Source organism: Suricata suricatta, chromosome 9 (assembly GCF_006229205.1).
Source record: "Suricata suricatta isolate VVHF042 chromosome 9, meerkat_22Aug2017_6uvM2_HiC, whole genome shotgun sequence".
Classification (NCBI taxonomy): Eukaryota; Metazoa; Chordata; class Mammalia; order Carnivora; family Herpestidae; genus Suricata; species Suricata suricatta.
In genome coordinates this window covers 87,758,077-87,774,563 of record NC_043708.1, presented here as the reverse complement: position 1 = coordinate 87,774,563, position 16,487 = coordinate 87,758,077, and the positions used below count along the sequence as shown (strand labels likewise).

The following is a 16,487-nucleotide window of genomic DNA, read 5'->3' as shown; positions in this document are numbered from 1 at the left end:
GCCAGACCCAAGCTGGAAACAGTCTCAGGAATTTTTCATTCATCAGAGGTTTTCTTCCAAAGAAAAATTCTGAGAATAGGAGGGTCACCTTGAGAACTACATGGTAATATATTAGCATGGTTCAGTGATGCATGTGTGCTTGCATGTGTGAGAGAGGGATAGAGACAGAGAAAGACAGACAGAAAAAGAGACATGGGAGGGAGATGAGCAACCTCTGTAATCACAGACCCTTAAGCTAATGACTATTTGGTAAAAGGCAATTCTTGAAATAATGCTTCTTAGCCAATGTATCTAAACTACTGCACTGTCATCTATCCGTCTCCATATTACAGAAAGCCCATATTTATATGAGGCATTTCTCAGTTGTGATTAAATAGCTGAACACTGGTCCTTGCTTTAAGCTTTTCACCAGATCTCTAAGAATTGATAATATCAGCAGAGTGTGGTGTGTATCAGTTTCCTGTAGAATGAACTTAGGGCTGGCAGCGAGGATGCTAGTGGTCTTGGATTCCCTTGCCCTGTCATTTCATAGAAGCACCAGTGAAGTTCCTCTGGAGGAAATCCCACCCACACACCAGGATTCCATCGCATATCGTTGGTCTGAGCCATGTGTACTTAATCCTCCGGTTTCTGTGAGAACCGGCCAAACGTGTTCAAAGTAAGAATTTCAACCATCGAGTTTAAATTGCTCACAAAGAGGAAGGGAACAACAAGAAATTTAGTGAAAAAGCTAAAAGACACAGACCAAGATGTCATTTATTATATGTTGATTTTATAGCATCAGGATTTACAGAGAATATTGTTTTATGCAGGACCGCCAGCCCCATCAATTCCTATCACCTGTCTGATACTCAGTCCTTGTGAAATTGTGAAGAACTTGCATGCTGATTATTGGTAGTTGGAGCCTAATCTTCCCTCAGATTCCCTATTTCCCCGAGTGGCTGGCCATATATCCAGCTACCTGAGCTGGAAACCCACAAATCATCCTTGTCTTTTCAGTTTCCCTCACCCTTCACCTGCGAACAATCTTTAAGTGCTGTTGGTCTGCCTCCCAGGGACATGTGACCAGGAGAAGCTGCTGGCGTCTCTCCATTTATGTGCTACCACCTTTGTCTCGCCACCACCATCTACCCTCAAGCCTCCCCATTTTCGCTCTTGAATCCTCTATGCAGCACACTTTAAAAGTAACACGTTGTGTTTTCAGTGGCTTCCTGTTGAGCTTAGAGCCAAATCCAGACTCTTGACCATGGACTGGAATGTGCTGTGTAATCCAGCCCCTGCCCAGTGTTCCTGCCTCATGGCCTGTCCCTTTCCCCTTGCTCTCTGAGCTCTGGTCACAGGGGCCTCCTCTCATTACTAGAGAAACCAGGCCCTCTCCCAGGTCAGACCCGCTGTTCTTGCTGTGTCTTAAACCTGAAGCACTTACTCTCACTTTGCACAGCTGACATGCACTCCTCCTTTAGGCCTCAGTATAAATATCACCTTCTCCAAGAAGTCTTCCCTGAAAACAGTTACCATTGTAGGTATCCCCTAATTATTCTTTATCATGGCAGCATGCTTATTTCATTTGTAGACTAAATCATAAACTCAAATTTACAATGCTTTTATTTTTTTAAAACATTTTTTAATGTTTTTTTTAAATATATTTTTGAGAGACAGAGAAGACAGCGTGAGCAGGGGAGGGTCAGAGAGAGAAGGAGACACAGAATCTGAAGCAGGCTCCAGGCTCTGAGCTGGCTGTCAGCACAGAGCTCGGCGCGAGGCTTGAACCCACGAACTGCGAGATCATGACCTGAGCTGAAGCCGGACGCTTACCCGACTGAGCCACCCAGGCGCCCCTACAATGGTTTTACATGTATTCCATCTATCTGCTGACTACTTCTCCTGCCAGATTGTAAATTCTGTGTAGTCAGGGACTTACCTCCTGCCGCTCACTGATACAGCACAGCAGCTCCGTGAATATTTGTTGAATGAAGAAATCCTTGATTACATCTTACAACTGTGACATTTACTCACTGAACCTGATCACTAAAGTCAGAATGTCTGATTTCACTTATGCAGTGGTATTTATGTTTATTGTGGTAAAACACACATGGCACAAAATTTATCATTTTAGCCATTTGTAGAGGTGTAGCTCAGTGGCATTAAATACATTCATGTTGCATGCAACCATCACCACCATCCATCTCCCGAACGTTTTCACTTTCTTGAACTGAAACTCTGTACCCATTAAATAGTAACTCCCCTCTCCTCCCTTTCCTCAGCCACCAGCAACCACTTTCTCCTGTTTGTCTCTCTGAATTTGGCTGTTCTAGGTATCTCGTATTAGCAGAACTTGTAATAGAGTAATACCAATTAGTTTATTTTTATTGCCCCTTTACAAATACAGGCCTTTACTCTATGTGTAAGTCTCATTTACAATAATAATTCATTCTATTAGCCTCCTTCAGAAATTTAATTTCCTTCATATAGAATTTGTATTTGGAAATTAAGCAATATCACAGGGCATAGGATACATGAGTTGATCTAAGAATATGTTGGCCCTGGAGAGTTTTATATTTAATATCATTGATCACAGAGACCTTTACCCTTATGTTGTTAATCTTGCATTTGGCTTGCAGGGAATGTTCTATACTTGGTGGCTTTGAAGAAAATATAAAAGAACAAATAAATCAAATTGTTACGTAACACTATTGTTTTTGTCTTGGTGTTCCACAGCCGATGCTCTGTGGTGAGTCTGCACTTTGGTTTAACATGGCACTCATGCAAGCCATTTTAAAAATGCATGAATCGGAGCCAGCTGGTTCTTTAAAGTGTAATTTGCAGACCCTGAAAAATGAAGACACTCTATGCTTTTATTATCTTGGTTGAAAATATATCACCCAACCCAGAATTTGACTTCTATCCAGCCCACCACCCATTTTTTTTTCTTAGTTCGGAGATAACTTTGGGGCAAAGTGAAAATGAATAATGACTTGTTCAATGTACAGGTGTAATGTATATATGTGTGTGACAAATAACATCAGGTAAATGATTATTCAGACATGAGATACTCTTTTCCCCAATCAAGATTGCAGTCCATTATAGAACAGAACAAAATGTGTTAACAACATTGAATTGCTACTACACGTAATTGGGTTCTACAAAACTCTGGCCTGGATTTGGTCAACTGCTTAGCCTGCATGTTAGAATTAAATGGTGGGTATCACCTTGTTTCTGCAGTTTTGAATGGTATTTATATTATAATTTATAATGGTAATACTTTAATGAATTAAAGAAGTTAAAAGTCAGCAAAATGTTAACAGAAATAGTTTTGTGCTTATTCCTATACCCCATTTCTAGAAACTGTTTAGAAAATTAGTTTTAGTCAAGCTGTACAGATACAATTACTGAAAGATAAACATTTTGCATAATGTAGGTTAGTATATTTTGCCAAAAGGTCTTTCTTTAATGCTGTAGAGACCATATTCATACTCATATCTTACATGTAATATTTTATAAAAATGTATGGGTTAGAAAGTATATTTGAAATTTATTGTGTCATTTTAAAAAATGCATAGCTTGAATGAAATGGAAGAGACAATATTACATAGTAAAAGTAGCCCAAAAAGGAATTTTCACCCCTTCAGAATTTTAATTATTAAAAATTTCAAACTTACAGTGATGTTGAAATAATAATATGAAGTATACCTTTCGCCTACATTAAATATTTGTTAACATTTTCCCACTTAGATACATATACTCTCTGTGTATTTATATATTGTGCATATATAAGTATATGTGTATATTATTATATGTGTGTGTATATACATATATATATATATATATAGAGAGAGAGAGAGAGAGAGAGAGAGAGTCTGTTTTGCTGCATCATTTGAAAATTAAGTTGTATACATCCCAACACTTCAACTCCGAGAGAGGACAGTCTCATAAATTATCACAGTACCATGACCACATCTAAGAGACAATTCCACAATATTATGGAATATGCAGCCCATATAAAATTTCCCCAGTTGTCTCTTTTTGAAACATAATCCAAGTAAGGTTGGGTTATTATGTCTTTTTAATCTAAATAATCCTTCTATCATACTTTTTTTTAAACTGAGGGAGTCATTTATTATTTAAAACGTTCAGAAAGCTGCCTTTGAAAATCACACATTCTAGATTTTTTTACTGTTTCCTTGTGGTGTCATTTGTCTTGTTTTTCTACCCGTGTGTCCTCTCTGCTACAAATTAAGTCTGGAAGATTTGTTTGATTATAAAGTTTGACTGTTTTTGGTATAAACTTCATAAATGATGTTTAGTAGTTTATATTTAATCAAGTTAGGAGTCAGGGAAGTATTTCAGGGAGATCTGTGATAGTGCAATTCTGGAGGAAATTAAAGGTAACTTTTGGTGTTATTGATAAGTTTGATGAATGTGTTTGGAACCTGGATGGAGAATCCCTCTGACATTTAATTCACATATAGCCCTCTGCAGGGAAGTTGGAGATGGAAGTTCATGGTAGTGGAGTGATGTTATGTGTATAAATGTGCTTTGTAACACTGGAAGGGGAGAACTTAGAAATGTGAATTCAGTTGACCATTAGGGCAGTGGAGTAATGGTGCTTAGCCTTCTTAAATTTTCTTTTATAGTTTATTTATTTTTGAGACAGAGACAGAGCATGAATGGGGGAGAAGCAGAGAGAGAGGGAGACACAGAATCTGAAACAGGCTCCAGGCTCTGAGCTGTCAGCACAGAACCCAACACGGGACTCAAACCCACGAACTGTGAGATCATGACCTGAGCTGAAGTCGGACGCTTAACCCACTAAGCCACCCAGGCGCCCTAGCCTTCTTAAATTTTGATTTGCTGTTAGGTTTACTGAGTTTGTGGTTAGTATAATTAATAAAGAACATAGTAAAGTGCCTCATAATCAGTCAACACTATCGAAATGAGTATTATAGAATTGGGTTATGTTGAGCAGCAGTGATTCCAGTTCATGGGGTGTCTCACATTTCTAAGGTTATACCTTCAGGCCAGCTAACTTGAAGATACCTCCAATTACTAATGGAAAATGAACACGCCTCAATAATGTTGAGAGAGACAGGGAGAGGGAAGAGAGAGAGAAAAGAGAGAGCGAGAAAGACAATTTAGAATCCTAGATGGCAAAATCATTTTGGGGAGCTTTTGCAAAATACAGAAAGGGCATGATGGCTCCATGCCACATCTACTGAATTGGATTCCATGGGGTGGGAGTAGGGGGAAGGAGAAAAGGGGCTGTGAGAGAACAGGGGTGAGGCCCAGACATTAGTGTTTTGCGAAACTTCCCCAGGTGATCTGGTTATGTCCCAAAGTTAAGAATAATTGGAGTAAGAAGAAATGGCAGCAGTTATGAGACTAATTATCATTGTGGAACTCCTTTGCTTTAATTTTCCTCAGACTGGAAGTTCTGTGAACTCCTTCCTGAGGAGATTGTATTGAAATTCCACGCATTAGGAGTCTAATGTGTCTCAGACCAGCCTACCTGAAAGGTAGAAGCATGCTGTGACCCTGTCATGGATAAACTGATATCTCCTTCTTTTGTTCATAATTTTTATGAAAAGAAGGATTTAAAATAATTGGAGCCTACTACCCAAGATTATATCCCTGTGCCTTCCCGGCAGTTTGTGGTTTAGTGACTGGGCAGGAGTGACAAGGATTCAGTGCACCACAGCGTTTTTTCCCTGTGAATGATGCATTTGCTTCAGGGTGAAGCCTGGTTACAAATGAAAGTGAAGTAACACTGCTGGTCACAGCACTGTGAGCTCCAGAGCTGGGCAGAAGCCGAGGGTCTGAGGCTGCAGATACACATTGGTGAGATCTGTAGTCTTGAGGCTAAATCTACAGGGACTGAAAACAGTCCAGAATGGTAACATGTAGATGCAGAATTTCCCATGAACTAGCCACACTAGAATAAACCCATTAAAAACAATTAAAACTGCATTTTAATTTGGAAAAGGCTGGGCCTGTTGCCCTAGTTCATAGAGGTCTTATAAGGAAGTGATTGTAAAGCAATTTGCAGGCAGAAAGTATTTTTAATACTATATTTTAGTTGCATTAGGAATAATGATTTACATTGAGGGAATGAGTCAGACATTACCCAAGCATTGAATTAGGCACATTCCCTATCTAATGCTGGAACTATCTGAGAAAAGAGTATGTAGATTTAGCCTAGTATCACGTAAGCGCTATGGGAATAATTGTAAATAATTGGATTATTAGTGAGGAATTGGGAATGTGGGCAGATTTTTTTTTTTTCTGTGGTTAAAGTTTTGGACAAAAAACAGCATAACTTTGGCAACCTAAATGGAGCACAGGACAAGAAGCACACGCTGCCAAATCAGAATGACATTTGAAAACCATGTTAATAGAGCATTTACCTTCCAAGAGATTTTTAGATCCAATTCTACTTCATCTAGATTATGCCTGTCCCTCTGCACTCAGCAATTTTTATTGAAAATGTGGACCTACAAATACATTTATGTTCACTTACTAATATGCACTGTGAAATTGTCTGGTTCTTTGTCCCTGTGATAAGCATTTAGTGTAGAAATGTGTTAAGTCTATAGATTCTGTTATACATACTCAACCTATTTGCCAAATATCCAGTAAATTTAATAAAGATAGATCCGTATGGCCTCTAGAGATGCCTAATGAAAATTGTCAGAATTAACAAGTGCCATTTCTATTCCATGAGTTTCATATTGAGATGAGGGTAAGAACTTGACCCTAGAGAAGTGTAAAGGATTATTTCTTTTAAATTTTTCTTAATGTTTTAATTTATTTTGAGAGAGACAGCATGAGCAGGGGAGGTTTAGAGAGAGGAGGAGTCACAGGATCTAAAGAGAGGCTCCAGGCTCTGAGCTAGCAGTCAGCACAGAGCCTGACGCGGGGCTCGAACCCACGAATTGTGAGATCATGATCAGAGCCAAAGCCGGACACTTAACCAACTGAGCCACCCAGGCACCCCAAGGATTATTTTCTTTTTATGAAGGTCTTCCAATGAAGAATTCATGTTTGAAGTCATGAGCCAGTGTCAGACAGGACTGAATCAGATTTTCTTTGTATTTTGTAGTTTGCCTTTATTTCGCTGGTGTCACTCTAAAACATGTTTGAACCTACCCTGATTCTTTGCAATCCTCATACATAAGGTTGTTCCATAGGGTATCTTGGCAAAGTGAAGAGCAAAACTCAAGCCAAGCAGTGTCAAAGAGAGGATTATAAATTCAAATTTATGTTCCATTATGTTTTTTAAAAGGTTGAAAATGATATGCCAGCGTGAATTTGTTTGGTTCAAACATTTGCACTTAGCTCAGTAAATTAAGTGGAGAAAAAAGAAATAAACCTAAATTTCTTTCTTTGTTACTTAACATAAAAAGTTTAATCTAATTTTTAAATAAGAGATTATGGTGCCATGATCTTGGCTGGCCTCAGAAGCAAAAATATGTATATATAGCCATAAAAATCTTGATGGCTATTGCCCAAGACTAAACATTTCTCATCTGAAAGCAGTTTATCAGTAATGAACACTGCTGTATGTAATAATGAAGAATTGGAAGCAAGTTAAATAACACACAGTAAGAAAATTATTGAATAAATTATGTTATAACTTGATGAAAAATTATTAGCCATTAAAATAATATTTTGAAATCGTATTTACATGGGGAAATGCTTTTGGCAACGTTAAGTGAAAAAATTATAGGGCTCAAAATTGTATACTTAATACAGTTGCATTTTGTGATAAAGAATAAAACACATGTGAAATTAGGTAAGGTAATATAACCAATATGTATCAAGGGTTTCTTTAGGTACAATTATGTAAGATTTTTGTTTTCTTATTTATGTTTCTACCTTTTCCTAATTGTCTGAAATATTATTTTTGAATCACAAAAATATATAACAAAGTGTTAAAATTGAAAAATGCCATATGATAGAGAAGTATTTATTAAATGCCTATAGGTAACACTTGGCAGAATTGAGCCCAACAATGAGCGACGGCAGACACTGGCTCTGTGCATGGGCTTACTGCGTGTGAGGGCACTTGTGCTGCAAACCGTCATGGAACCATCATGGTGCTGCTCTTGAAAGACAGACTAAAATGAGGGCAGAGATTTTATTCAATAGCTCAAGCATTTGAATATTGTATTTTTGTTTGAATTCGACATCTCTGAAAGAAGATAGTGGATTTTGAACAGACCTGGCGTATTATAAAATATATTAAAATATAACTAGAACTTGACTATCTAAAACTAAGAAATAATCCATACGGCAAAAAACGCATAAAAAAATTAAAAAACAGTAAACTGAGGAAGTGTCAGGAGATAGGGCTGGAAAGATAGGTAGGACTAGGGCATTAGAAGTTTGAGAGGAACAAAGTACAAGGTCAGTCTTTTGGAATGGTGACACTGGTGGTGTGTTTGTGCAGTCTACACAATTTTTTGGTCCATTTGCATATCCGGTACTAGTGTTCATTAATATTTTCCTTTAGGTTGAGTTAAACTTTTTTAATTCATCCTCATCATAGCAAACATACTTGTAAAATCATGAGTCTGTTATGTTTATTCTTTTAAATAATACAAATTAGAATTAGTACCTAGTGGGATGCCTGGGTGGCTCAATTGGTTAAGCATCTGACTTCGGCTCAGGTCAATCTCTTGGCTCATGAGTTTGAGGCCCGCATTGAGCTCTGTGCTGACAGCTCAGAGCCTGGAGCCTGCTTCAAATTCTGTGTCTCCCTCTCTCAGATTCTGTGTTTCCCTCTTTCTCTGCCCTTCCCCTGTTCATGCTCTGCCTCTCTCTTTCTCTGTGTTTCCCTCTTTCTCTGCCCTTCCCCTGTTCATGCTCTGCCTCTCTCTCTCTCTCTCAAAAATAATAAACATTAAAATTTTTTTAAAAAGAATTAATATATGACTATTAAAACATGACAATCTAAAGTCATCTTGCATTCCATCAGTGATACATATATCATTTTTTTGCAACCATTTGCATAGAGAGAGGGAGATGTGGGGATGGGGACTCAATGTTGAGGCCAACCTGCCCATCTCTCAGGTAATACCGTAATTTGGGCCTAGTCCTCTTGCTCAGCAGGACTGGGTGACTTTTTGTTTTAGGAACTCCTGAGAAAGTTCCTCTTTCCACGTAGACACTAGGACAGTATGGGCATTAGGGCAGTGCCATTGACCACAGGTGGCTCATTTTAGCATGATAGAAGGGAGAGGAAGAAGACCATTTAGTGATAGGGAGCAGCTGGAGTCATTACTGCACCAAAGCAGCAGAGAATACGAGAACAAAGGCATGCCTGCAGGTAAGATTCAGCTGCTGCCCAAATGGGGTCGTGGTCCCCCCTGTTAGCTCTCGCTGGTACAGTAAAGACGAGTTGCCCTTGGTAAACTGCATAGCTCTGTCTCATGAGCTACTTAGAGAAAGAAAGAAGAAAAGTGAAAACCTAACCCAGCAGTTTCATTAGCACACCCAGTGATTTTCATAAAACTATAGAATTGAGTGGTGAAAGGAACTTACTGGAGTTATTCAGTTATTTATTTATTTACTCCATCCCTGGACTCCTAGGAAACTATGCATTTCTGAAAATGACATGGGGAAGCATGCATTGTTGGGTGGTGGATAGAAGCCCATGGTCTTGCCACAACCCAGCCTCCCTATCTGCCAAGGTCACTGTGGAACAGAAAGGGATATATATTACGGTCTCGATTTCTATCACGCATGGGCTGGGGATAGCCTGGCTTTGGTCCTCTATGCTCACTACATGTTAATCTTTCTTGTTTGTTGGCTGCTGAATCCAGATTGACTTTCTCCCTTTAGTGAACAAAACAAAACAAAAATGGAGGCAGATTTTGTCCAATGAGAGTACTTGGAAATTCTCCTATGGCTTTAGCGTATCTCTGTTTACTTTATGATGGACTTTTGCATAAGGGTTACAATGATTTCAGACCAGTGTCCTTATTCTTTATGCTAAATGCCTAATGTCCTTACACTGGTAAATTTTTAAAAATGCCTACTTGTTTGCTTGCACTTTTTTTTTTTTTTTTTGGTATTTGAAATAAGATGGACCCAATCCAAAAGAACTGGGTAACTATTTCTTTTGACCAAGGAATTCCCAGGAAGAAAATGCCATGACTTGCCTCATTGCAAGTTTGGAAATGTTTTTCTTTCTCCAGCCTAAATAATAAGAGACTCTAAGCTCCATGAGGGCAGAGATCTGGTCTATTTCAGTCACTAAAATCTCTACATCAAGCCCAGGGACTGATTCATAGAAGGCACTGATAAATTCTCTTGAGTGGTTGAATGTGTCATCATATCATGATGCTGTATTTTTATAGGACATCCCAGTTGTAAAGTATTTCCATTAGCTCATTCGATCCTTACAACAGTGCCTTCACAGCAGCTAGGAACTGGTGTTTTCATCCCTATGTTGTAGGTGAGGAAAATGGAGGGGAGCAGTAAGTAGAACGGTCTGCCCAAGGCTTCCCACAGAGCCAGCGATGTGGGGTTCTATCCCTGAAGACTGTTTCCCAGCTTGGAGTCCAGGAAAATGGGGCACAGCTGTTGCTGTGCGTGATGGTTCCTGCTTTCTCGGACCTTCATGGAATTCTCCTCCTTTATTTTCAGATTACAGGACGGGCCCATGTTTCACTGTGGTCAGCAACCAGATGTGCCAGGGACAGCTCAGCGGGATTGTCTGCACAAAAACACTCTGCTGTGCCACCGTGGGCCGAGCCTGGGGCCACCCCTGTGAGATGTGCCCCGCCCAGCCCCACCCCTGTCGTCGAGGCTTCATTCCAAATATTCGTACGGGAGCCTGTCAAGGTAAACCCCTCGCTGATGGAGTTATTAATGGATTCATCTTATTTGCTCTGGAGAGCCATTCTCCAGTGAAGTTGAAGAAAATGGAAAAGCGGTGTCAGAGACATAACTTCCCGATTTCGCTGACGGCATGATATCCAACTTAGGCATTAGGAGCGTGGCTCAAGAGAGAGCAGCTGGTCTCCCCGGAGTTCTCCTTGCCAGCAGCTCCCCCTCCGACCCCAGAGGTGTTTCTGTGGGGTCGTGCGAGTCTGGTTGCCGCAGTGCTGTGCCTTAGAGCAATGCTGTGTATAAACACAAAGCAAAATTTGCGAACAAGGTAGTTTGTTTTTCTTAACTTTTTTCCTCCATTTGAGATTGTTGGAGTTACTCTGTCTCCTGGGTTGTCCTTAGTTGACCCCCAGAAAATTGTTCCTCTCTCGATTTTACATGCTACGTTATGCTTTTTTTTTTTTTTTACAAGTCAGAAATAAATTAAGATTTGTTTCACAGCTTTAAATATCCCCAGATGTCGTCTGCTCGTGTCTTCTCCTGTCTCCCATAGAAGCCCTTACTCTGTTTTTGGCTTTTACTCCTGTTCTTCCAGCTGTACAAATTCCTTTATTGTCTGGATGTCTGGCAGGAAACAGGAGGAAGTGAACGGAGGCAGTTCAGCACTAAACTGATGGGATTGAAAACTCCCAGGCTGTATCTGCTTCCTTTAGACATCTTCAGTGCTTTTTTATTTTATTATTTTTTTTTTACAAGTTGCAACATTTTCAGAAAATTTAGGGTGTGGTTCTCTGAGGCAAAAAGATACCAGTGTGGTTTGGTTCTGCATGTTAATTCTAAGGGTGATGTGCAGTGAGGCAGAATTTGAGCTGAATCACATAGCTCTGTGGGTCTCCATTAAATTCTGCTTCCACAAATTCCACTTGTGATAAACACTGTTGGTCCTGACTCCTGACTTCTGTGTACAACATACAGCTCCTTTATGTGCCCTTCAACTTGTCCTTCTGAATGTCAGGAGCAGCAAGAAGTCAGTTTGGAACAAAGGAATCACAAAGGGGTCTATTGTGTGATTTTATACAGTAAAGAGTAAGTTTAGTTTCCTCTTTCCTGGGTACCTTCTTTACATTTCTTATCTTCAGAAAGTCCTAGTGAGTTTTGAAGAAATTCTTGGTCTTGGTGTTGTGAAGCATTGTTATAGACCAGAAAGCCAGATTTGGTGTGCCCAACTATCCATCCATGTGTCCTTGTCAGAGGTTGAGGCGCTGTGACAGTTGGGGGGTAAATAATGACACGAGAGAGAGAACAGTGGCTGCTCTGTTGCCTTGCTATGCATTTCCTACAATCTTGATTTATCCGCCATTTTCTTTCTGCCCCTTCCTGATTCTGCTATTCAGTAGCCAAGAAAAAGTAAGATTTTTATCAGAAATTTTGTGAAACCCATGAAATCAAAATGGCAGTTGTATTGCCACTTTGAGAATGAAATTCTTCATGTTTGGTTGTGGGGTTTTTTTGGAGCAAGTCTGCTCTCGGCTTGGGGCTCTGTTCTCCTTGGCAGGGTGTTTAGACGTTGGGCCAGATGTGAGGGGCTGTGGGTAAATGGGTTCATAAAGGAGCTTATTCTGTCTTTAGTCATGGAAGGTATGGCCAGCAGAGAAGTGCCCTCCTGTGTCTGTCCTCTCGGCCAAAAATTATGACCAACAAGACTATCAAGTTTTGCTTATATGTACAATCAATTTCAAATAACATGTTAATAGCATATTCAGCATATCAAGAGAATGGAAACTTCTGGTCTAAGACAAAATCGAGGTCAGCTATAAAATATAATCTAATTATACTGCACATACAGTAATCCATTTGTGGGCCAGGACATTCCATTTAAAACAGCAACACTTTTATAGCAAAATGTTGCTTCTGTAGTATCCTTTCCCTCATGCCGACTTTTCTGAAGAACAAGGGGAAGTAGAGACCTTAAAATTGATGGTCACATTCTTGCTCCATACAGTGAAGGGTAAAACAAAAGTATTCTAGGCTTCCACAGTTCTAAAAGAATATCCAAAGTGAGAGAAAGGTAAGTTAGACTGTCACTCTGGGGGCCCTTTATTAAACTAGGCTTTTGTGTGTATTTATACACATATATCCCTACATATAAAATGAAGAGATGGAAAGAATGTACATATACTTTTTAGTCTTTCTAACTAAACATAATGAGTCAGGAATGATTAATTTTGTCCCTAGAATGTTCATATTTGGGGCTACATGTGGGACCACAGCTACTGGGTGCCAGGGATGTAGCAGTGAACAATAGAGAGAAAGAGCCCGCTCTCTGGAACTTGTATTAAAGACAATGGATTTATAAAACAAAACCTAGCAAACAAGCATTTGTTAGGTCAGCTGGTGATTCACCCTATGGAAAAAAGTAAGCAAAGTAGGAAGGGTGGTGAGTGACAGGGGGCTGGCTGTTGCTGTTTGGCCAGAGAAGGAGGCCCTGCTGTAGTGAACAGGGACCTGACGGATGGGACAGCGTGAACCTTAATGGGGGAAGAATGATCCAGGCAAAGGGCCACTGTTATGAAACCCTGAGGCAGGTGCATCCGTGGTATATTTAAGGAATGGCAAGGAAGCCAGTGTAGAAGGAGAGGAGTGACAGAGAGGGAGAGGAGGTCAGAAGATGAGGTCAGAGAGTAGAGGGGGCAGGTAGAATCTTCTAAGATAAGGGCTCGAGTTTTGAGCTGGGAAGAGCACACTCTGACTTCCCTTTAAAAAGGTTCCCTCTGGTGACTGCACATTCATCTCTGGTCTCTCTCACTTCTCAGTCTAATTTCCTGGGTTGTTTAACTTTTACTGCAAAGACAATTCTACAGAATGGAAGGTGAACATGTTCCATTTCATCTGCATAAAAGCATTCACTGTCTCATGTAGTCTGTGTGATCTTAACATAAATTCTGCTTTAACTGCATCATTCAATATGTCTTAGAGACAGTTTTTTTTTATAGTAATGTGTGTTGCTTTTTGCTTCTAAGAATTTCTTGAAGAGCTCTAGTTATTACTGTCTGCCTTTTTTTTTTTATCATTGCATCCCTATAACTTGCAGCATTTATAATAAGACCCTCAACCATCAGTATAAATATTGCCCTCTACAGAGGGTAAGATGGAAGGTGGGACAATTAACAATATTTGGGACCTCTTACAAAACATTGTTGACCAACTTATGTTACATAATTTATTTTACATGAAGCGATTGTGAGCAATAGTGTTTCTCCTTGTATTCCAATTATTGCAATGGACAAATGACTCATGGACATAAGTAGAGTAATATAGACATAAAAACTGTCACATTTTCTTTTGCAGTGACTTTTATATGAATGTCTCCCTCTCTCCCTTTCTCTCTTTCTGTCTCCTAAAACCTGACAGATGTGGATGAATGCCAGGCCATCCCTGGGCTCTGTCAAGGAGGAAATTGCATTAATACTGTCGGGTCTTTTGAGTGCAAATGCCCCGCTGGACACAAATTTAATGAGGCATCACAAAAATGTGAAGGTAAGAAATACCATGCTTTGCTGTGGAGGGGTGGGTGAAACCCAAATCAACGACACGCTTTGTTGCAAATTGTTCCAAAACCCTTCTGTCTCTGTCATTCCTGTGAATGTGTAAATATCATATTCTTACCAGGAATAATATGCCTTTGTGCTAGTGAACCAGAAACACCCTGCAGCTTTTTCCACTTGTATAGACCCAAAATAAGAGATCCATCTGAATCAAATTAAATATTAAAACATGAAATATTTTTGAACCAATATTTGGGTTAAAATGTTCAAGACACATGTTTTTGCAGAGTTCTAGAGACATGAATTTAAACTTAATCATTACATGTCATTCAGAAGGACATATCTTCTGATGTTTTTATTTATTTATTTTTAGTTAAAACGAATGTTTGGGTTTTTCTTTTTTGAGAGATTAACTCTTCTACTTATGTTCCGAGTACAAGTTTAGTATTTTCTTTTGTGCCTATCAAATGGAAGTTTTTTAATGGTAATCAAACAGAAAAATAACTGGAGGTAAATTTATACATTTGCATTTAGTTTCTAGATTGAGCTCCTAAAATGTGCATAGAGGAAATATGTTCATGTGCACCACTGCTGGGACTTGCCAAAAAGAGCCCTGGCATCCAAGGCCATAAGAAATGCTTTCTCCATGAGAGGGAAACATCTAGGAAATAAGTAGGCAGCATCAAACTCTTTTCTTTGAGGAGTGCATGCACCTTGCTTGTATAATGGCTGACAGTAACGTAACAAGGTATGTCTCTTATCAGACTCAGCAGACAAAACTACTTCCTTCGTTTTTAGCCATACCTTGTGTGATATAAAGTTGCATTTTAGATGCATGCACTTTTGTTGAAAGCAGCTGCTATCATGTCTATACTAAACCCCAGCAATGAGGACGAATTCATTCTAAGTCATGTGTCTGGACTTGGGTCATTCATCTTCCTTGTGGATAGCCACAGTACATCCTATGTGGGAAAGACAGCTTCAGGTTTGAAGAGCAGTTCATAAATGACACATAAGTTTAATATCTACCTGCCCTGAAATTGAGTAATTGAAATTTACTCCCTTCTTAAAGAAATTGAAATTGAAATCTGGCACTGAGAATTATCTTGATGGGTTAGAGTTGTTTTTAAGTTATGAATCACATAGAATTCATAATAATATGTTCTTGAACATGCTATGAACAGTTGAGGGAGCTGTGAAAAATACCTATATTCTTTCTAAGGAATTACGACTTCTTAAAAACATTGTACGTTTCAAAGAACGGTAAAGTTGAATCTTCCAGGCCAATGTCTTTTAGAAGTTAGGTGGTATTAGAAGCAAAAGATGTTGATACTGAATGAGGCAAAGAACTTAACTACTTGTACCCTTTCAGGTTATAAATTAAGGAACTGGGTAAGTGCCCTGTTTGAAGTCATTTAGATAGCACTAGCGTTTACTTCTTTTGATTCTCACTCTGGTACTTGCGGTACCATATTATAGTGTCTTCTTTTCTGGAGGTAAGCTATGACCTCTAATATTAATATTTAATAATTATATTTCCTGATATTTTGAAAATTTTTAAATATTATAGTATAGATTTTCAGGTTCTATTATATATATCTCTATGCCATTAATAAGCTGTCAGGTTTATAATAGCATGCAAAATCCACATCCACAATGGATTATGTCATATTTTCAGATTTTCTCAGCTTAATGTATTCAGCTTAGGTACAGTCAGCTTCAAGATTTAGGGTACTATGATCCATATGACTTGTCCAGTCTTCTGGACACATTTTGTTTTCTGGAATTTGATAGCTTCCAGCTTGGAGCAGAATTGTATTTCCTGTGTCCCTTGCCTTTCACTCAGACCTGTCAGTTAACATCTGTCAGGATCGATCACCTGTGTGGTTGTGAACGAGACAGAAGATGCACAGACTTAAAACTCAGACTGAAAGAAAAATTCTTCAACATCCTTTTGTTAATGCTAAGAAACCTATGATGGTGCTGTATCCAATGGACAAAAAAATTCAGTTTGAGAATTACTTAATCCCTTTTTACAAATATTTTTTTTTTCTGGCTACATATTGAAATCAGTAGCAAGATAAAAACAGCATAATTTTGGCTAGACCT

The 16,487-nt window shown here is 39.0% G+C and overlaps 1 protein-coding gene across 1 annotated transcript in view; it reads left to right on the top strand.

Moving 5' to 3' along the window:
• Positions 1 to 16,487, top strand: part of FBN1 (fibrillin 1) — a 230,897-nt gene that overhangs the window by 93,652 nt on the left and 120,758 nt on the right. The window contains exons 6-7 of the mRNA XM_029952242.1: positions 10,648 to 10,845; positions 14,245 to 14,370. Of these exons, the coding sequence (XP_029808102.1) occupies positions 10,648 to 10,845; positions 14,245 to 14,370 (324 nt within the window). The remainder of the gene's footprint in view (positions 1 to 10,647; positions 10,846 to 14,244; positions 14,371 to 16,487) is intronic.